The 22,658-nt window shown below is 33.2% G+C and overlaps 2 protein-coding genes across 2 annotated transcripts; both read left to right on the top strand.

Moving 5' to 3' along the window:
- Window positions 1–3,599: 3,599 nt before the first annotated feature.
- LOC125062878 (ATP synthase subunit beta, mitochondrial-like) lies at window positions 3,600–5,831 on the top strand. The gene has a single exon (XM_047669107.1). It carries the CDS (start codon window positions 3,688–3,690, stop codon window positions 5,422–5,424), a length of 1,737 nt encoding a protein of 578 aa, XP_047525063.1. The 5' UTR covers window positions 3,600–3,687; the 3' UTR covers window positions 5,425–5,831.
- Window positions 5,832–8,690: 2,859 nt separating this feature from the next.
- On the top strand, window positions 8,691–19,580 carry LOC125062605. Its single transcript, XM_047668639.1, has 7 exons — window positions 8,691–8,878; window positions 13,673–13,834; window positions 15,993–16,173; window positions 16,545–16,796; window positions 17,879–17,953; window positions 18,188–18,303; window positions 19,254–19,580. The coding sequence occupies exons 1-7, from the start codon at window positions 8,711–8,713 to the stop codon at window positions 19,431–19,433; spliced, it is 1,134 nt and encodes a 377-aa protein (XP_047524595.1). The 5' UTR covers window positions 8,691–8,710; the 3' UTR covers window positions 19,434–19,580.
- Window positions 19,581–22,658: the final 3,078 nt, after the last annotated feature.

The following is a 22,658-nucleotide window of genomic DNA, read 5'->3' as shown; positions in this document are numbered from 1 at the left end:
TGATAATTGCATTAATTTATGTACATAATAATAATAAATAATAAAAACTTTATTTATGACAAAAGGGTTGTGACGAGCTACATACTTTTATTATTTTAATCTCTGTTTAAACATTTAATCTATAAGTTTTATTCTTATAGATTGAATGTTTGTTTTATATGGTAATATAATTTGAGTGTCATGTATTTTAATTTATTACTAGATGCCTCCGCGAACTTTATGACGCCTTAATATGTTTTTACTTAGCCTACAAATAAAAACTATATTTTTTATAATTAGAAATGGAAAGGAATAAAGCAAAAAAATACTTCAATTGGTCCAGCCGACTTCGAGGTTTGCGCATCATAACGGCGTTGGTATGTGACGACCCCATCGCCCACTGGTGCAGTGAGAGAGATTCCCGGAGCCCACCCCCATCCCCAAGAAATATAAAGGTGCGAAAAAAAAGAAACTACCTACGAGGGTACCACTCGCGGTGGAGAATCCCCCGCCGGGCATACTCCATCGGGACGCTTAGCACGATGCACCGGCTGCCCTTCGTATTCTGGGAGGGGCAATTCTGCGCTCTTTCACCAACACAGGTCAAAATTGCAATTTGTGCCGCGGGCGGGAGTTTGCGTGTACGTCAGAGAGGATATCTGTTCTCGTCGCCTCGGGACGCTTGAATAAAAGGACCTATCCAACCGATGACTGCGCGTAAACGGTTGCCATCCAAGATTCTACGCGTGCCTGTTGATGATGATGAAATTAACCGGCTCATAGAATACATCAAAACGCCTAAAGATTCCCTGCTCGTAAAGGTTACTCGCTCGACCGCTGAAATCGAGATACTTGGCGATTTTAACGCCCACCATGCCGACTGGCTCGGCTCTAAAACCACTGATCATGCAGAAAAATCAAATTAAAAAAAAAACAAAAATTACAAAATACCATACGTATCACCTCGTACACCCGTACCACCACGCGTGCACCACCACTATTTAGAACCAGCTGCCGAAGTATTTCAACCAATTTGACTTAGGGGCCTTCACAAAAAGAGCGCACCAATTCTTAAAATGCCGGCAACGCATTTGCGAACCTCCTATGTGCTAGCGAGTTTATTTGAGTGTCTATGTGCGGTGGTATCACTTAACATCAGGTGAGCCTCCTGCCCGTTTTCCTCCTTTTACAGATTTCATTCTCATTCACATTTCGAAACGAGATGACAATGTTTTAACACCATATCAGGTTAAAAAAAGGAAAATAATTGAATAACATGAAATAATGAGATAGAAGATCTATCTGTAAAAAACACTATGCGCATAAGCCTAATAAACGCATCTATGCAAAAAAAATATTGAAAATATGTACCTTCATTTGGAGTAAGTTCAAAAGAGTGGGAAAAGCATTCGCATTCTACCCTACATTCTGTATATAACACGGATGAGATAACAAATCACTACATAGTATAAAACAAAGTCGCTTTCTCTGTCCCTATATCCCTATGTATGCGGATTTTGATGCGGTTTTTTTTAATAGATAGAGTGATTGAAGAGAAAGGTTTATATGTATAATAACATCCATTATATATAATAGTGGAGAAATACTGTTATTTTTGAGGTTTCCAATGTGATGTCGTAAATAATTACATTTTTTCCGCTTACCATTGCAAACGCAGGCTGAACCCTAGGAGATTTATCAAAATAATGTACTAAGTATTGTACACATTGAAAAGGTCTACAGAAAACTGCCCGATGTATGTCTAACTCTTATGGATATCCCACAATATTTTTTTTTGTCATTTACTGTTTACGACAAATAATGGCTAATTTTCGAAGCGATTTTAACCAATATAGCATTAACCCTCATACAATTAAACACCATAAATACACTGTTGATTTAATATATGGCCCTTTACAGTATATGATTTAAATGAATATTTTCGAAGTTATTACAGATTAAAAAATTGCGGGACGTAGCCTTTGCGGCGGTACCGGCCGGCGCGGCCGGGCGGCGGGAGCGTGCCTATTAATAGCGTAAATATTATATTCTTCTCCGCTCCGAACAGAATAAGTAATAATAATATCGGATAAGTTATCCAATAACAATAAATATATTAAATAATTTTACGAATGCAAACGCCATCTGTTGACAAAATTACGCACCATTTTTACATGGAATTCGTATCAGTTCAAGAAATTCCTATTTTGAAGTGAATGAGGAGATGCATAACCAGGCTTTAATCTTGATCGAAGACATGTGTTACCTCATCAAGAAATGTTGTATATCAGAAAGTGATTTAACATGCAGTATCGCAATATTGGCGCTAGAGAGAAGAGGCCTAATGTGTAAAACTGTCATTCTTCTTTCGCAATCGGAAGCAACAGAACATTTCTGTATTTCCAAAAAAAAGTTGTATTAATGAAATCCTAAATTAATTTTTACTAAAGTTAACACGATATTATACGACTGTTAGGCGGAACGAAGTTAGCCGGGTCAGCTAGTATCATAAAATACGGCGGTGACGAATCAACGTATCCAAACAACTTACCTCAATAGTCAATATCCAACGCAAGCTGGTTAGAGTTGGCATACTATTATCAAAATATTTTCTCCTAATTAATTATTATATAATATTAGTTTAAGTTAGTTTAGTTTAGAAAAATTATATACAAAAGCTAATTATATGAGTAATAATTCCACAGTAATACGAAACATACGATGCCTAAATAATAATAATAATACTTTATTAATTTAAGGAGATAATGTATACATTTCTGTATCTGGAGGTTAAATACCAAACAAATTTGCTCTCGCATCATAATTTGGGGTGAATATTAAAAATAATACTAAGCACAGGGCCCGTCATGTAATTAGATCGACACGACCAGCCAAATTAGTTAGTAAAATATGCATAACGTTGTAAAGCTTTCTTTGACTTAATATTAGTGACGCTTAAATATTCAAAAGGATTAAAAAGATTAAGGAGCAGGTTTAATTTAAATAATACTATGCAAATTGTTTGCAAATAAATTCGTTTAACATTAGAACTTATTTTAAAAATGGAAATAATTTAAACGAAGAATGTCTTATTTTATGAAGAGTATTATTTTTTTAAAGAATATTGTATTAACTAAATATATTTCAAATTTATTTGCTAAATTCATGTCGTAATGGGCACTGTATTAATATATTTACACTGTATATGTAGTGTGGACTGTTTCCGCACCTAAGTGCTCAGTCTGTCCGTTATAATATATTAATTAACCAGTATTCATTGTATAACAAATATTGCATCAATAAATTTGAAATTAGACTGTTTGCTTCAGGTGTAGTATATTTGTGTCTTATAGAACACGCTCACACCCCTCAACCCTCGACCACGAAATGGCGTGCTCATAAAAAATTAAAGGTAAGAACAAACTATTGACCCGTTTTGCTCGCTGCGCTCCCATTGGTCCAGTCTCAACCTATAATATAGCTATAATCAGAATAATCAAGTCCAGGAAATTCAAGGAATGTTTTTGTAATATGATTTTTTCTATTCATAATGGAAACTTTTACAAAGTCGATAAAGTAATTCGATAACAAATAAACATCAAAACACTAATGACATATTTTGTCACTTTTGTGAATCGAAGTAAATATTAATACAACCTATTTTTCTTACATTGGCTCGATTTAAAACTCGAAACGTGCGTGGAAAAAATGTTTAATTCACAACGACTATATTATCTTCGAAATATTAATAAACGATTTAAGTCCAAATCAACAAAAGACAGCGTGAAAAATTCACAAATAATATCAAACAAATCCACAAAAATCAAGTATGTAAGTGCCAACGATGTGAACAATTTAAAACTATCAAATAAATCCAAAGGGTTTGCCAAAATAGGTGCATGTGTCTATTTAAATATTCCAAATGCAAAATATGGCACAGATAGTTCAAAAGCAGAAAAACCAAGCTCAAAAGCAGAAAAAACAAGTTCAAAGGCAGCAAAACCAGCCGGTGGTCCTCCAAAAGCAGCAGGAGCAGGTGCAAAGGGTAAAATAATTGCTGTTATTGGTGCTGTCGTTGATGTTAAATTTGATAAAGACTTACCACCAATATTAAATGCCCTTGAAGTACCTGGTCGGACACCAAAACTAATTTTAGAAGTAGCACAACATCTCGGTGAAAGTACGTGTCGTACTATAGCTATGGACGGAACAGAAGGTCTGGTACGTGGTCAACCAGTTGTAGATACTGGAGCTCCTATTACAATTCCTGTTGGTGAGCCCACGCTTGGTAGGATTATTAATGTTATAGGAGAACCGATTGATGAACGAGGGCCAATAGAAACGGATAAGTTTGCTCCAATTCATGCCGATGCACCCCCTTTCGTTGAAATGTCTGTGGAGCAAGAAATTCTTGTCACTGGCATCAAGGTCGTTGATTTACTGGCTCCCTACGTAAAAGGGGGTAAGATTGGATTATTTGGAGGTGCTGGTGTTGGAAAAACGGTTTTAATTATGGAACTCATCAATAATGTGGCCAAAGCTCATGGTGGCTTTTCTGTATTCGCAGGAGTCGGTGAACGTACAAGAGAGGGTAATGATTTATATAATGAAATGAAAGTTGGTGGTGTTATCAAAGAAGACTACAAGACTTCCAAAGTAGCTTTAGTATATGGGCAAATGAATGAGCCACCTGGAGCTCGAGCCCGCGTTGCTTTAACAGGTCTAACTTTAGCAGAACACTTTAGAGACAAAGAAGGTCAAGATGTATTATTATTCATAGACAATATTTTTAGATTTACTCAAGCAGGATCAGAAGTGTCGGCTTTACTTGGTCGTATTCCGTCTGCCGTAGGATATCAGCCAACATTAGCTACAGATATGGGTACAATGCAAGAAAGAATTACGACCACCACTACTGGTTCTATTACAAGTGTGCAAGCAGTATACGTTCCAGCTGACGATCTGACTGATCCTGCTCCGGCCACCACATTTGCCCACCTAGACGCCACAACGGTACTCTCAAGAGCGATTGCTGAGTTGGGAGTATATCCTGCTGTAGATCCCTTAGATTCAACATCCAGAGTGATGGATCCTAATATTATAGGCGCCGAACATTATGGTGTAGCAAGAGGTGTTCAGAAAATATTACAAGATTATAAATCTCTGCAAGATATTATTGCAATTCTGGGAATGGACGAGTTGTCAGAGGACGATAAATTGACAGTGGCGCGTGCACGTAAAATTCAACGTTTCTTATCACAGCCTTTTCAAGTAGCTGAGGTATTTACAGGTCATGTTGGTAAAATGGTTAAATTAGAAGAGACAATAAAAGGGTTCAAGAGAATTTTAGCTGGGGAATTGGACAACATACCAGAAGCTGCTTTTTATATGGTAGGTACAATCGAAGATGTTATAGCAAAGTCACAGTCATTGGCAAAGTCCTAAATTGACTTTGATTGAATTGATTCATTGAACTTTGCCCAAGAAAGTATTTGTATTTTAATAGTATAATTAAATTATTTGTTATGACTATTGTATATTTTATCGTATAAAAATATTCTCAATTTTCGCGTTAGAGAAATGAAACTCGCTTATTCCAAGAATCCAATGTTTTATTAAATGTAAATCGTTTCAGTAGTGGGAGCATAAAATCAAATCAAATGAAAAGGTCACTGCTATATTAAATTTGGATTAAGATTAAAATACGTTATTAAAGAGTTACCCTCCCACAAACAAATATTACATTTCTCATACTAAAAGTAACGGACATTTGATCGGTACATAATAGCTCTTTATTTCTTTCCTCCTCTCCCTCACGAGATATTTTATGTTTCAATATCTGCGTGGACTTATTAATTTGAGCCTGAGGGGTCCATTCCACCCTAACAGCAGTGTTTTATACATATAAAATCGATACGGTGTTTTTCTTTTTATTACCTGCACATCTATAGATATATATTCCTTGTCTTGCATTTATTTAAACACAAAATTAACTACTAATGTGTCTCTTTTTTGTATTTCTTTCAATTAACGATTCATAATAATTACAGAATTTAATTATTAAGTTGCTGGATTTATTATGTAATTTATATTGTCCTACTGGCTTCAGCGTGCGACTCTCATCCCTGAGGCCGTAGGTTCGATACCCGGCTGTGCACCAATGGGCTTTCTATGTACCTACTCATTTAATATTCGCTCGAACGGTGAAGGAAAACATTGCAAAGAAACCGGCTTGCCTTAGACCAAAAACGTCGACGGCGTGCGTCAGGCACGAGGCTGATCACCTACTTGCCTATTATATTGACAAATGATTTTGAAACAGAGTCAGAAATCTGAGGCCCATATCTAAAAAGATTGTAGCGCCAGTGATTTATTTTATATTGGTTTAAGGTGACTTATGATATTTTTTTCATTATTTGTAAACCGCGTGAGTAGTTCCGTCATCTTAAATCCAGGGAAATATTGGGTTACACACATTTTTTATTGTTTTACACGTTTTGTTTTTCCAGAAATTCGATCCCGTGCATTTAGGAAATAATATTACTTTTATTAGTGATTCAATACGTTAAAACGCTGCAGGTCATAATATTTCATATTCAGGTAAAATTTAACACAATATATACAATACAATAATTCAATACAACCTTTTGGTCGCAGAGCCAGCGCAGTGAGTGAGGTGAAATTCAATAAAATACTATTAAAATTAATACCGGCACTTTAATCGCATTTCTACGGATCCATTACATTAAAGATCCGAATAGTATACAGACTGTTTAGAGGGGTTGACCTGTTAGGCTAGCGACACACAAGTCGACCAAAAGTTGCGCAACAATAGGCATACTTATTAATCTCAGCACAAATAAAATAAGTAAATTAATATAATACTACTTTACTTTAAGTTAGTTAAGATAATAGCAACTACACAACAGTGGAGCTATCCAAGAGAACAATAGACACATTATTGTATTTGTTTTAATATTTTTTAAGCCGCTTGGCGAGCAGTTCCAACCGGTCTTATTTTCTGACTTAAATGCCAGATTAGACATCCAAAGTTCTCGTGCTTAGTAAGCCAATTTTATGGAAGATATTTCAATAATCGAAGAGCTAATATAGCAAAATTAAGATCGCGAGGAATGAAAAATTAATCTTGAAATCTTATCGCATTGGAAATTACAGAGTACTAGCGCTGCTCGGGAACATTTTTATGAGTTTTTAATTTAATAAAATCCTATTAAATTTATTTAAACAAGTGTAAATTAAACTAACAAGTAAAATATTATGTTTTCTTTGTACGTGTATGCAACTCTTAAGCGATATTTTGTCATGGCTACCGAACAAATGATATGTGTATTTAATTAAATGTTGTGTGCACGTGTTTCTTGAACATAATATTATGTTTTGGTGTTAGTAGGCTTATGTTTAAAGTAACATAAATTTAAAAAAAAAACATTGTTTTTTGGCGTATACTGTTCGGTAATAAGTGTTTCAGGTGGCTGATTGGAACAAGTGAAGAAGAAAACAATTCTAGGAGGTAGGTAGGCTGCTTTGACACCTTTACTTTGTAACTTTATACTTTATGCCACGAGCCTTGCCAACAATGAAATTGACAGGGTTTAGTATGAAAATAGATTACTCCCACGCGAAGCTCACTAGAATTGTGACGTTAATGTGTACCGCCTACCGACACTTCATTTACACTTTGCTTATAGCCTGGAAACAATACAAATTCTGAAATTTGTCTATTTCATAAATATTGATTCACGAGACCACAACCTAGATTACTTTTATTAATTTGAATTGTTCTTTATATAATCATGTGGCAGATTATATACATTAATCTCATATCAGTTAAAATTATCTTTGAACAAATAAAATCTTCAAAAAAGCGTCAATAATCCAAGTACATAACATAGCTAGAGTATAGGTAACCAACGAAGGTTGACGTATAGGGCAATAGTAAGAAATGAAGAATGCGGGAAACTGTGTACCATTACGCTAACACGCTTTCATATTCCTTTTATAATTGACATATCTATTTAGTAAATCCCAAACAGTTGATTCTTATTTAAAACTAGCTGACCCGGCGAACTTCGTACCTAGCCTAACAGTCAATGAATGTCGTGTTACTTTTTAGCTGAACTAATTAAGGCTTTGATGAACGTAAAACAATGATACAAAATAATATATTTATATAGATAGAAACAAAAAAGTATTTTATTATGATGGATGATGATGAAAACATACATACAGAATGAGAATAAAAAAATAAAAAATAAAGAAAAATCATAGACAATCATAGAATAATCATAGGCTCAGCAACCAGGCCATAAGCTCCAAAATGCACAAACCGTGCCAGAGCCATAAAGGAAGAAAAAAAAAAGCTCAAAAAAAAAAAAAGTTGTTACACTATTTGACAGGATTGGACAACAAATGTTTGACATGTAATAAACAAATCAGCATCTATTGAAATGATTAAGTATTCATTACACATATCTAGTTTTCATAGTTTTTATGACTATTCTGCTATTCGGGACGGAAACAAATCCAACAAATCAAAAACCATGGCAATCGGTCCAGCCGTTCTCGAGTTATAAGTGTTGTAACAAACACGACTTTCTTTTATATGTATAAGATATTCGTTTGCGATTTCATACAGGCACAAAAAAATCAACCTGACATTTAGATGTCACGTTTTTATAGTGACGTAACTTATCAAATATTTTGGACAAAAATGTCTTTAAGAAAGGTAATGAAGGGTGTACCCTTGGACCCGCTGCCGGCTAAAGGGATTCTATATAGAGATGAAGATGCGCTTACCACCTGCCAACGAGAGTGTGTGGCCCGGCTTGGTAACACCCTTCAATTGGAGCAAGAGTCGTATCTTTCCAGACATCCAGAGGTATTGATTTGATAATTTAGCTTTGGTTTTAGCAGACTTCCTTATGGTCCATCAAGCAATTTTGTGTAATTTATATATAAATATTTTCTAACCATGACTTTTTTGATTAACGATATGGAATCTCTTTGATAATGAAATTGGAAATGTACTCTGAAAGATTGAAAGTACTCATACAAAAGCGTCATTTTCGTTCATACAAATTAAAACATTAAATTTTCCACTTGTCATAAATCATAATACTGTTTATGACTATTATGATTATTCGAAACAAATCTTTTTTGGATTACGTATAGTGTCTCGCTCTATTCTATATATCTATATATATATAAATGTTATGTTGGTTTGTGTACGCTTCAAAAACTCAAAAAGTTCTGCACCGATCGAGCTGAAATTTTTGCATGATATATAATCCGCATCAAGGATTGGTTTTATCTTTTTTTTATTTTTTCATTTTCTTTCCACAAGTATTGCAAAATAAAACTTATATGAAATGTATTCTTTGTTTTGTTTCTCATTCATTCAATCACATTGTGCCACAGCGAAGCGTGGTGGGGTACAGCTAGTATTTTATATTAAACTAACTTATCTATATAACTTTCGTATTACCAACTTAACACGAACTCTAAATATAATAGCAACAACCTTTTTTGTGAACTGCTACACCACTGGAAATTTCCACCTATTGATACTATACATCTTCGACCAGTCTCCATTATATGGTAACACCCCGCTTACTATAAAATTTCAATCGTGCCCTCCATGTACCTTTCAACCTCTCGGCCCGTACCATACAGTAGGGCTGTACACTGTACAGTAGGGCTTCAAGGCACCGAAGGTAGTAGTCGCCTAATAAGTATGCATGGCTACGCGGCCCTTCGATAGAAATAACCTATTTAAAAGAGAAATAATTGTTATTTCTGTAAACATTGTGCTTTAGTTTCCCATATCACATTTTTATCTCTTGTAAAGTAAACCTGCCAATCTCATGATAAAATTTCACTGTCTAATGGTTTCATAAATTATCTGTAATGGTTACAATAAACATAAGTTTGAAAACAACAACTTTGAACTTGCGGTTTAGCATGCGATTCCCTGATAATCGTGCGTTTGAACCTGGGTGCACCATTATTTTTCAAGTAGCTAGTTATGATAACATCGTAAGAATAGCAGTCTAAAAACCAAAATCTATAAAGTGTGACACTGATTTCCATCCGCCTTGACCGGGGAAGGGGTGGACCTTTACTTCGTACTTCGCTCACTCCAGTGAGCTTCCGTCCTGCCATTAAGGCGATTGACCACCCAGCGACGGCCCAAGCCGAGGTCCGAGTTTCGCAGGAGACACCCTTGCGCAACATGAAAGTGATACATGAAATATTACAATTGATTAAATCATCAAACGCGATCAAGGGCTAATTGACTATAGAAATAGCATTATGCTAATTAGGAATTTAGTACGCTTAATTGCATGACGTATGCGAACTACTAGTGCTAATATAATATTTAATACTATTTATTGTATTCACTTAGTGGCCAATTAGCAGGATTAATAAATGAATGCATGCTGAACTCTAAATTGTATCAACCTTCATTTAACTAATTTCAATAATTGATTTCTTTGGTCAATTATTTCAAAAAGTGTTTTTTGTTTTATAATTCGTGAGTATAAAGCTCAGAAGTTATTATGAAATAAAGATTAGTGATATCTAAAATATAAGAGAAGTAGGGAAGGGGATGACGGGTCTGGGCGTTACTGCATACGATTTTTTGCATTTTCTGAGAAGATTTACTATTGTAATATATATATATATATTTTTACCATAGGAAAGTAGAGATTTCAACGAACTGAAAGCACACCAACTTTTTGAAAAAAGCTGAAATTTTGACGTCAGAATTTTCGATTGAAAATTAGGGTGTTTTTTCGATATTAATTCAAAATAAGGTGAAAAAATAAATATTTTTAATCAAATAAATTACAGTATATTTGGGACATACTTAATAAGGTAAGTTTTCACCAAATTTCGTTTAAAAAAATAAATTTTTGTAAAAGATAGAAATAAAAAACCAAAAAGTTGGTTTTTTGAATTTTTCACATAAATTTTGAGGTTATGTGAAAAATGTGTGAATACAAAAGTTTTAGATCTTTTTATTACCTACAACTTTGCCCTTTAGTTTTCTTCGATAGGACTTTTAGTTTTGCCGGAAATCGAGATAAACCGTTTTTTTACCCTTAAAACTCCCCCCCCTGCCCCTTCCCGACCTCAGATCGACCGTAATTTATTTTTCCTTTAATTTTGATCATATTCCCCTGCTTTTCTAATGAGTTTCATCCTACTGTAATTTTTTTTGGTTTCAAAAATTATCGGCACTGGTCTATAACGTCAATTTGTTCATCAAAGAGAGGTGTGGTCCTTTGAAACTGATATTTGCATGTTATGAATGATATCGTAGGCTTTGCACTGGTTGTCCATTTTGATCTATTTTAAATGTTGTTGAAATACAAATACTACGTACAGTATTGATTCTATTTGATGCTGGCTTCGTGTAATACTGAATTTACCTGCAGTGAAATGACATGTTTATTTTATATCCAGCCTTAGTTATGGTACTATTAGTTTTTTATTTAACAGGAGGCAAATGGGCAGGAGGCTCACCTGATTTTAAGTGATACCACTGCCCATGGACACTCTCGATGGCAGAGAGCCCGTGATTGCTTCCCAGCTTTATAGGATCTTTGTAACCTTGTTTAACATAGAAAAATAGTTTATCAATTGGATTTCGGAGTTACAAGATCTTTAAAAGGAACACAAAATTATATTTCTTTGTGGCATAATTTTTGGATAAAAAATAATTTAACCAACTTCAGAAAATATAAAATAACTACGTTTGATTTGAATCGATCTTATATAATAAGAAAATAAACATTAACTTCGACGATCAAGGTACATAGGCTTACTAAAAATACACCTAATTTACGCCAAGACGAGAAGAGTGAAGTATGGTGACGTTTGGGAGAGAGCGTACATTTAATTGTTTGCGAGCGTCAAGAGTTTTGCGTGTTTTATACAATACTAGTGACCCGCCCCGGCTTCGAACGGGTGCAATGCTGATACTAAATTCAAAGTGCTATAGGGAGAACCGCGGCCTCCCACGCACTATTAATAGGCACGCTACCGCAATTTTTAAATATGTAATATCTTCGAAAATATTAATTAAAATATTATGCTGTTAAAGGCCAAATAGATCTATATTAAATAAACTATGTATTTAAGGTATATAATTGGATAAGGATTAATGCTGTATTGGTTAAAATCGCTTCGAAAATTAGCCATTATTTGTCGTAAAAAGTAAATGACAAAAAAAAGTTATTGTGGGATATCCATAAGAGATAGACATATGAAGTTTTCTGTAGACCTTTTCAATGTGTACAATACTTAGGTAGTACATTATTTTGATAAATCTCCTAGGCCTGCGTTTGCAATGTAAGCGGAAAAATTGTAATTATTTACGATATCACATTAGAAACCTCAAAAATAACAGTATTTCTCCGCTATTTAATGGATGTTATACATATAAACGTTCCTCCTTTTATCCTGTGTGTTCTTTTTTATGTTGTATAACTGTAAATAGTCTTTGCAAACAAGTAAATTTTATTTAATAAAGTTATTAATATTAATGTTTAAAAAAATGGAAGAAGTAATAATGATTCTTTAATGCTTAGTCTCGATTAGGTAATTTATATACCAAAAATTAAGCTCTTCTCTAAAACAATATTGATAAGTACGATGCAATAGAGACAATTTACAAAGTTAAGAGCGTTCAAATCAAATTATTTAAAAGATTTGTACTTATAACCCGGGATAATGTAATATTTAAAAATTATACACAAGTAATTGGGGTAAATGCTTTTTTAAGCTACTTAATTAATAAATATTCAAGTTTTACAAAATAAAATTATAAAAATACTGTTCCAGTATAATTATTTTGCACCTACCATAAATATATATCGAGACACAAACATAATGAATCTAAAACAACTTTATATTTATCACACATGTATTCTTGTAAAAAAATTTATAACAAGTTCTCTCCACACTAGTTTAGCTTTCTCTAAACCGCCACGTGTACGAAGTATGCGTCGAACGAGTTATCTTGCATTACCTAAAGTACCTACGTACGAACTACGGCAAAAAAATGTTTACCTACGAAGGCGCACAGCTGTATAATAAACTACCCACAGATATAAAAAATATTACTTCTATCAATTCATTCAAATCGAAGCTAAGTGAATATGTTAAACAAAATTACTTTTAAATTCATTTCTTATAATTACTTTTAATTCATATTTCTTTGTTTACTTTTATTTTTAAATTTATTGCATGTACGGCTATATTTTATTGTGATTATTTTAAGAACGACTACAATGTTATGTTATCTAGAGTATTATTCTCATGTAAGTGACATTTTTGTCTTTTTTGAGAAATAAAGTCTTTAAACCTAAGCATAAGGTAATTGCGAATTTCATGAAGACGCTAAATTTTTTACATGCCTTGAAATTTTTTATTACTTTCTGTGCGGAAAGAGGTGTGATGCAAACCTATATAATTCTTATTAGAGCTTCATTGAGCAAAATCGTATGAAGTATCAATATGATTACTGTCGCACTAAATAAAGGTAATTTAGCACTTGCTACCTCAATTCTCACGACAGTTCTCTTTCCGCAAAGACACTTCTCCTGTGAGTACGAGTAGTTGTTGCCTTAAACACATATTTATTGAATATACGATATCCAAACAGATACCGGCAATACTAGAGACGTTTGTTAGTAAAATGACCAGAGAAAACAAGCGGAAAGGTATTTTAAAGGAAGCAGCGGAATATTTTACGAAACCAATAGAAGAACTTGAATCTGAGATCAAAGAACACCTCAACATTTCGGAGGGAAGTTCTTTCATTAAGGTGTGTATGAAAATTATTTCTACTAATCTCAAAATACTGTATAAATAAAACGATAATATAACTAATTGATTACATTAAATTACAAAAATATAACTTATATATTTAACAGGTATCATAGATTTCAGACCAAGGCCTGCCTATTTATTAAGTAAGGTAGTCTTAAAATTTTTGTTATCAAAAAACTACGCACTTCATGGCTGGACATTTATTTTATGGCTAGAAATAAATAGTAAAAGCTTGTAAAGGGTATTGATAGTAATAACATTAAGAACTGTAAAGCCTGTATAAGGTCAAGTGACAATAGAATTGGCATATCAAAGGTTTCTGTAGAATGTCAGCTCTCTCGGTTCTCGTTAAGTACATAAGACGCTTAATAGCTAGAGTAGACATCAAACGTTTTCTGACGTCCAGTATATTCAATAGACGAAGGAAATGCAACCCCAATTAATTGCTAGTACAGGTTGTAAAGGTAACTTTGAAGTGAATTCTATGGAATTGCAATAGTCAAGTTCTGCAGCAATTTAAAATAGTATCAATTGAATAGTATTTAATTCGTTTATAGGGATTCATTGCTTTTTTACGAATTTTCTGTAAAATGGGAACGGTTAATATTGAGTCCGGCCGAGTGCTAGATTGCGCTCGCTAGCTAGTTTTTGTGAGGATCACTTCAGTGTGCTCTTCAGTTATTGCACCTAGTTCTATTGAAGTAGTGTTTCGGTGAATATTATCAATTTTTTTTTTATTTCAGGTAAAAAATTATGATGACTTGGAAAATAAGTGAATCTATAATAATTTGTTAAAATAGTCTAAGTGTAACTTTAAGAACAGCAGCAGCAAGTTCTAGGTCCTTCTGGAACTTTATCTGACTCCCCAAAGCCCGAGAGGCTTCTCATGACTTTAGTCGAGACTATTTATTTATTTCCTACCTTTACAGTAATTAACAGTTAATACTAATCTATATATATAAAAAGAAAATGGTGTTCGTTTGGGGCTCTTTTTTAATTCCAACGTTCCTTCATTTTTTTATTTCTGTTTTACTTTTATGAAAATTTTTCCCGCTAATAAAAACAAAAGAGGCTTCCTAGAACCGCAAAACGTCAACATCTGTTAAAAACTCGATTTTCGAAATATTTCAATTTTCTTAGCGGGAAGTTAAAAAGAAGAATAATAAAAATATGAAAAAAAAAAATTAATGAAACATAAAATTTATTTTAATTCGTCCAGCAAAGCGGGCGCGAAACGGCTAGTACAATATAAAAGTAATTTATATAAAAATTCATCTTCATCATAATATAAACAAAACAAGAAAACATAAAATCTTAACCTTTTTTTATAACTAATTATAAATAATACAATTCTTGTGAATTCAGCCAGTGTGCTACTAAATATATTCGTCTCACATGCAATAATATTCAGGGTGCGCAAGACACGCGTAAATGGCGCTTCACTGAATAAATTCGTACGCGCTCGAGGCACTGCAAGCAATTGCGACCGCTTACCACACAGAGTTTGATTATTTGGCACACGCAGCTCTCCGACATTTCCGAATTATACATTCTACCTCTAAGGACATTAAAAAAGTATAATATCATAGTAAGGTCCCTCCTTACCTCTAACTTGTTGTATCCTACCATACCCAAGACGGACAAAGTTGGATACATGGGTAAAATGGGTAAACTCCAAACAATCACATGTAAATGTATCTCGTAAAGTTCTTTTGAATACGCTTGTTTGTTTAAATTTGTTTTTTCTTTTTGAGGCGAAGAGCTCTCGACAAATGTGTACAGATGCACAAGATTTTTGTGGGAAGCTTTGATTTGTTTTGTTATACAAGCTACTTTACCAATCTGTGTGACATCTAGAACTTTTTGCAATGGCCGTGGGTTTGATATTAGCCGTTTAATGTAATAAGTCAATAAATCCATCAAAAGAGCTTTTAACGATACATTTAGTTAAGCTTTTATCTTGATGGAATTACCAAATTAAAACTTTTTTGTAAGCTTCTATGACATTTCAACGTCGCAACTGTTATTTATAAAAATATAAATAACTTATTAAACTAAGCTATTTTCACTAAAGCGCTGAATATGCTCTATACATTACAAGATAAAAACCACATAACAGAAATTAATGAGTAAATTAGTTTTATATATTCCAGAAAGACGCTAACCAATTCAAATATAACGATTTAAAGCTGATAGATGATATACAGAAGATTATCAATATAAATTATCCCGGAGAACCGTTCAGAATTCTAACACCAGACGCCTCCACAATTAATACGGCATCGTCATCTTTTGTATCCATTGCTACTTCAGACACCACGTTACCAACTCCAGGTATCATGTAAATTAAAAAAAAAAATATTTTTTTAGGTATTTATTTATTTTTTAAACATAGAACACAGATTGAACTCTTATTGGTTATGCTGTTTTATAATATAAGCTTAAAATAATTTATATTATTATAGTATCCTGATTGATTCAGACACAGCCCAATCTACTTTAAAAAATCAAGACACAAAAATATACCTGTTTCTTGCCTCGTTAAGTGGATTATCTCTCATTTTGGAATAATTGTTCTGTATCTTCAGAAGTGCGTGCTTCTAACTTCTAAGCCTTACTTTTCTGTTAAGTCCGATAAATAAACAAACAGTGGTTCGTAGTGATATTTTTCGTCAGTCAGTTGTCGATTTACATTTTATTTTCAGAGCCGATACCAACCCCGGAGCCAACACTTTCAGAAACATTATTTTCCTTGGTGTCTAATACCGTTGATAAAGCAATATTTCTTCACGTTGACGAACCAGCCCTACGCTACGATACGGCTTATGTAGAACTGAAGAAAGCTGTCGAAGAAGCTATGGAAGTACCTGTTATTGAAATCAAGGAAGATATTGCTGAGTTATATTATAATTCATATAAAATGTTTGAGCTAAATATCATGGAGAAGGAACGTATCAGTGAGATTTATTGGATTCTTTTTATATCTATCAACCCAACACACTTTATGAAATTTTTTCGTATCTTTGACTTTTTACATAATCATATTATTTTATTATATTAATTCATTATTAAGTATTTAGCTTGAGAACATTATCAAGGGTGGTGATGGGTTAGCCATCTATCAGTTTGGTAATTTAAAAAGAAGAGAATCATGTAACTTGTAAGTTTTAAAACTGTCAGATGTCCTGAAGATATATATTATTATAAGGGTGGACTTGTTGGGTGAAGATGTTGCAACTTATAGACAGGGTTATTGGTAATTCGATTTATTCCTGTTAAGAGGTGGTAGGGGTGTAAACAATGTGATGTGTGTGTGTTACGTATAAACGGTATTAATAATATCGTTTTAAATGTCGCATTATTAAGTTTGGACGGATAATTGTTGTTTATTAGTTATAAATAACCAGCATTAAATCCTCTTTGAACCAGATGAGAAATTAAATTTAAAATAATAATTATTTTCATGAATGTTTGATGTTGAATTTTTGACTTATTAAAAAAGCTAAAACTCTTGATAACTCAAAAATGGTGCATTGTCGCATGTGGGGCTTAAAATTATCACAAATACTTTTTAGCACCTCCTAACGTATGTCGAATTACCAAAATAATTACATATAAAGTCGCATTTATCTTGGAGATATTTAAAAAGCTTATCTTGGGCAAAACAATTAAATTAAACATATTATATATTTTTTCTCTGAAGACCTTAAAATAAGTGAGCTAATAGCTCTTTATACAGTAAATACAACATTTATTAACTTTTATGCACCACCCTTAGCCGATATTTATATTAAGATGATAGTTTCTAGAGGAAAGAAGAAAAATAATTGCCAACCTCCTTTTTTATGATTTCTATATTTGAACTATAATGTTATATAACTGTCACATTCGAATAAAGAGAAAATTTGCCAAATAAGTAGATACTATTTAAAACACGTAGTTAGACGTTCATAAAAAAGGACACAAATACGTTAGCAGTTTCCATCTCTCGCTCAAAGTATAACCTCGTGGTATAAATAATAAATACTGGTTTATTCAGCCGCTGAAATCGCCTGGGAGAAAAGAATGCGCAAGAAATTGAAGAGAACACTTAGGCGTCAGAATAATTTTAAAGGTTATTAATTTTCCTGTCAGTGTTATTTGTCAAGAACTGTATTATATATTTATAACAAGTAAAATATTAAAATGTCGCCGGAAATTATTTAAATGTATTTGGCTAATTAAATCTAATGATAACGACCATTTTTACTGTCGGTAATATTGAAAAAGATATGTTTTGTAACTTTTTTTCTATGATTTGCTATAAAAAGCTGCTTTTCTTTCGTGAATAATATTTGATTTTATCAAGGGTATGAGACTCCGCCTACACCAAAAAGTGTCCTTTCATCGCACGAGAGTTACAAAAAGCCGCCACCGCGTCCGTGTGTTTGTCATCCACAATTCGCTTATAACCGTTACCCGAAGGTATATTAAAATACTTGTCAATGTAGAGAATTATATTCTTTAAGAAACTTGATGGCTGAATATCTACATTCAATACGCAATATCGATGTTCATCCATCCATGTAACCTTTTGAGATATTTATCTGGAAGTTATTCGATAAAATATTTTTATTAATTTTGATATATGTAGAAAATCGACTAGAGCAGTACTAGCGGCCTGACTCGGCTTCGCACAGCTTGGATTTTTTTGTATTTTGGGAAATAACCTTTTTACTTAAGGTTCTTTAATTACATTATTAGATTCTAATAATAAAAGAATTAAAATCGGTTTAGTAGTTTTTGAGTTTAATTGTTTGTACCAATGTATGTATGTATAATATAGTATACTACATATATAGAATTTCGCCATTATGTTAACACAATCTGAGAGAAAGAGACGAAAGATAACTTGTGTTAAAAGAGTTTAATTAGGTCTCTTTTACTCTGATAAGGAAAACGATTTGAGTGAAAGAGACAAACGAAAACCGTGAAATAAGACGGAAGTAGTTTACGAATAAAGTGTTAAAAAAATTACACATCTATTTTTGAAACACTTAAGAGTATCATGTAAAAAAGAGATACCGGCGAAGCAATGGAAGAAGTATTGACAATGTGAACTGTCGTGGATTATATTTTTTTATGGGTGCTATTAATACGGTACGGTTTTAGGCCAAAAATCAGCAGCTTGTGTCAGGTACATTAGGCCTCAGGTAGCCTGATCTGAAAAAGGAATTATCAAGAAAGACATATACGAATATACTGTCAAGATCAAGGGTGATAGCGCCTTGTTTACGTGTTGTGAAAGGGCGGGAATCGTTTTCGTCGAGAACTCCGAATAATATATATTTAGCGTAGTAATGGTATAAAAAAGTAATAAAACAAACAATTGAATTGTGATATCTATAAATAAATGTTAATATTGTGGTTTTCAGGATCGCTTTGGAATATATCTGCCAAGACAGGCAGGTTATAGTGAGGGCAATATCACGGTAACACCAGCCGTTTCTATAGAGAGTCTTGATGAAATTGCGGACACTAAGTCAATAGTGAGTAAGAAGTCCGCAGTTTCGGCTAAAAGTACAGTCAGTAAGAAAACTACTTTTAAGGAGTGACGCAAGTACTAAAAGACGTAGCGGCTGTGTATTGGCTTTAACATATATTATTTCTATAAAAGAAGTTATAGCTTATCTTTAATGTTGTGATTTGGCCTTTTCTTTTTATATGTTTGTTTGAATAATATTAAAACGCATGTCTGCAAAGTCGTTTTTTTATATTTTTATATATGTTAGCTTGTTAAATATACATTTCAAATAAATTTTAATTCGGTATCAAGGGAGGACTTCAGATTGACATGTAGTTTGTGATATTATTGGAATTGGAGGACATTTGTTTGTATGACTGTCGACAAATTTACGGGAAACTACATCCTCTTTAATTTAAATAAGGTAAATTCTTAAAAAAAAACAGTTAAGTTTAATTTGTACGAGTATTAATATTTTATCAGATGTGGCTATCCACGCGTATAATTTAGTTTAAAAGTTGACAGGTATTTGGAAGTTGGTTAATTTTTCGAAATTGATTTTATGCTTAAATAATTCTAAATGTTATCAGAAACTGTAAACTCGTTCGGTAATTAATTTTGAATAATTTAATTACATTAAGTTATATCAGCTACTTAATTGAACAAAGTGTTCACAGGAAAAACATTTGTTGGTTAGCAATAATTTACACGCCCTTGCTCTTAGCTAATAAGAAACCATAAAACCTGAGAAATACATCTCAATTAAATCCTTGAAAAAGTTTCACGCATTTAAAAGGATTTTTACATTGACTTGAATTTGGTGGTATTAATTGTTTCATCGCCTACTTGTTTACTTTGCCAAACATGTAACTTCTTTTTTAATAAAAAAAACGTGTGGCACTCGGGGACTGCCGCGGTAAAGCTATTGCATAACATTTTTTATCAACTTATGCAGTTATAATTATTTACTTATTTTTTATTTATGCAGTATTTGTTTTTCTTAGATATTAATTCAAGTTTTTTCTTTGATATTATTTCAATCTACCACTCTACCAGACTCAGACTAAAACGCCTATATAGTCTGTCTCACTTTAACGCGTACCGGCTGCACCGGCCGCGCTCACGCTACGTCACCGATCTCGTCAGAGAGATAGGAATGCGCAGTATACGTTCTGTCCCACTCTAACGCGTATTTGCCGCACCTATATTACGTCATCGTATGTTAGGTTTTTTTCGTTACGGAATTTCTTGATTTGGTCGCCGCGCTCAAAGCCCGCAATGAAATCTATGCAATAGCTTATATATATATAATATTATATAAAAATGCGTCAGACTTATTCAACTGAACCGTTCTTAACCTCTAAACATTATTCAAACATCGTGCGCCTCTCAATAATAATTGTCACAATAATTAATTCAGACAGATATTCACTACATTTTAAATTAAAAATAATAATCATAGTAATTGTAACTTAATGAAACATACTAAATCAAATGATTATCTTATGTTTTAATAGCTCCGAATTTGTTTAAATATGATGTTTTTTTTTCATAGAAGAGTGGGCAAACGGGCGGGAGGCTCATCTCATGTTAAGTGATACCGTCGCCCATGGTCACTCTCAATACCTGGGGGCTCGCGAGTGCGTTGCCGTCCTTTTGAACACAACGCTAGCTTTATCAGAGAAAAAAAATATACACAGTGTATTGCTAGGTTATTATTGGTGGGTGGCTGCTTATGTTACGCATTCGGATATTGAATGAAACCTTGCAATACTTAAGGCTTTGCCTTTAATATTAATCAGTTTAAAGGTGTCTTTCTGCCTTCCAAGCTGTAATCGTGTTTCCACGGGAATCGAATCTAGAGTACTCGGGGAACCACTAGCAAAAAGGTTTTTTAAATTAAATGTTGCTATAAAAATATTTTATTTTATAGATTAGAATGTTTCAAATATTCTCTCTCTCTCTCTCTCATAAGTAATCTCTTCACATATTTTTTTTTCTTCAAAAGTTATTCAAATACTATAGGTAAACACTGCATATAACGGCGATAATTATAAAAACCCTAACAATGAAAAGAAGAAATGAAAATAATAATCTGCTTAGCAAATCGCTTAGAATTTTTCTCTGTCTCCTCTAAGCCGTATTGTCTGGCGTATAATTCTTTCGTAAGTTATTTACATGGAAGACAAAGGTTTTGCAAAAAACAAAAACCGTTTAAAGAAGTTTATTTTCATTTAACTTATTATTATTCTCTTAAACATGTCACTAACATGAGAAAAACAAGAAGATAAAAAGTAATAATGTATCATGCCGCCGTCATCCACTAAAAACCTTCACAGGCGTGTTCGGAACTGGTATTACTAGTGGTACTACTATTTCCCATAGCTCTGAAAGCTGTTATGAAGCTCCGAATAAGTTATATTTGTGCGATATTCGATGTACAAGTGGAAGTGAAGTTATATGTAAGGCTCGCGTAAGTTGTGTAAGCTAACGTTAGTTAAGTTACAATATAAAATCAAAATTACATCGTGAAACAAATATCCAACTGTCCGTGGTTTATAAAAACATCGGAGATTCATGAGCACCTCAAAATCAGGACTGTCAAAGAGGAGATCAAGACCTGGATGGAGTATGAAATACAGAAAAAGGCTAGAAATGCATCCTAATAAGCTTGCCACGCATCTAACCATACCGGACCTAATAAATAGGCTTAAAAGGCGACAAATCCTAAGTCTTGATAGACACGGTTGAAAGAGAGGAGCAGTCTCGATGGAGATTTTGCTCTGAACGCCTAACAGCTCTCAACATATCTGCTCATAGTCTAGCTGACTGATTGCAAGATAAAGACTTATATAAAAAAATAGTTATATATATATATTTTTGTTAATAATTAGAAGCATAAACCAAAATATGTTAGCAATCATTACACACTTGAAGCCAAAATGAGCCATAGTTTTTCCCACACTCATAAATTGTAATATAACATTCTCGTTTCCGATAATGTCCAATAAGTGTCACTTAGATTTAAGAACTCTCAATAAGTCAAGTTAATCCAGCGTCGCAACCCCCCTACCCCTAATTTTATTTAAGTTTAAGCTCATGTTTTAAACGATTATAGCCAGCTGACACCCAGCTTCAAACAAAGAGTTTCAGTTAATATATATTTGAACATCCTTATAACAACCGCCACCGAACTCAAGTGATTGGTTATTTTTTAAGTATGTTGGTTATTTGTGCGACTACTTACAGTAGGGCCAATTTAATAGATCACATTTGTCATCTGTCAGCTATCTGTCACCTGTCTTATAGCTGTCTG

This window comes from Pieris napi, chromosome Z (genome assembly GCF_905475465.1).
Source record: "Pieris napi chromosome Z, ilPieNapi1.2, whole genome shotgun sequence".
NCBI classification, from domain to species: Eukaryota; Metazoa; Arthropoda; class Insecta; order Lepidoptera; family Pieridae; genus Pieris; species Pieris napi.
This window is presented reverse-complemented; position numbering and strand designations above follow the sequence as displayed.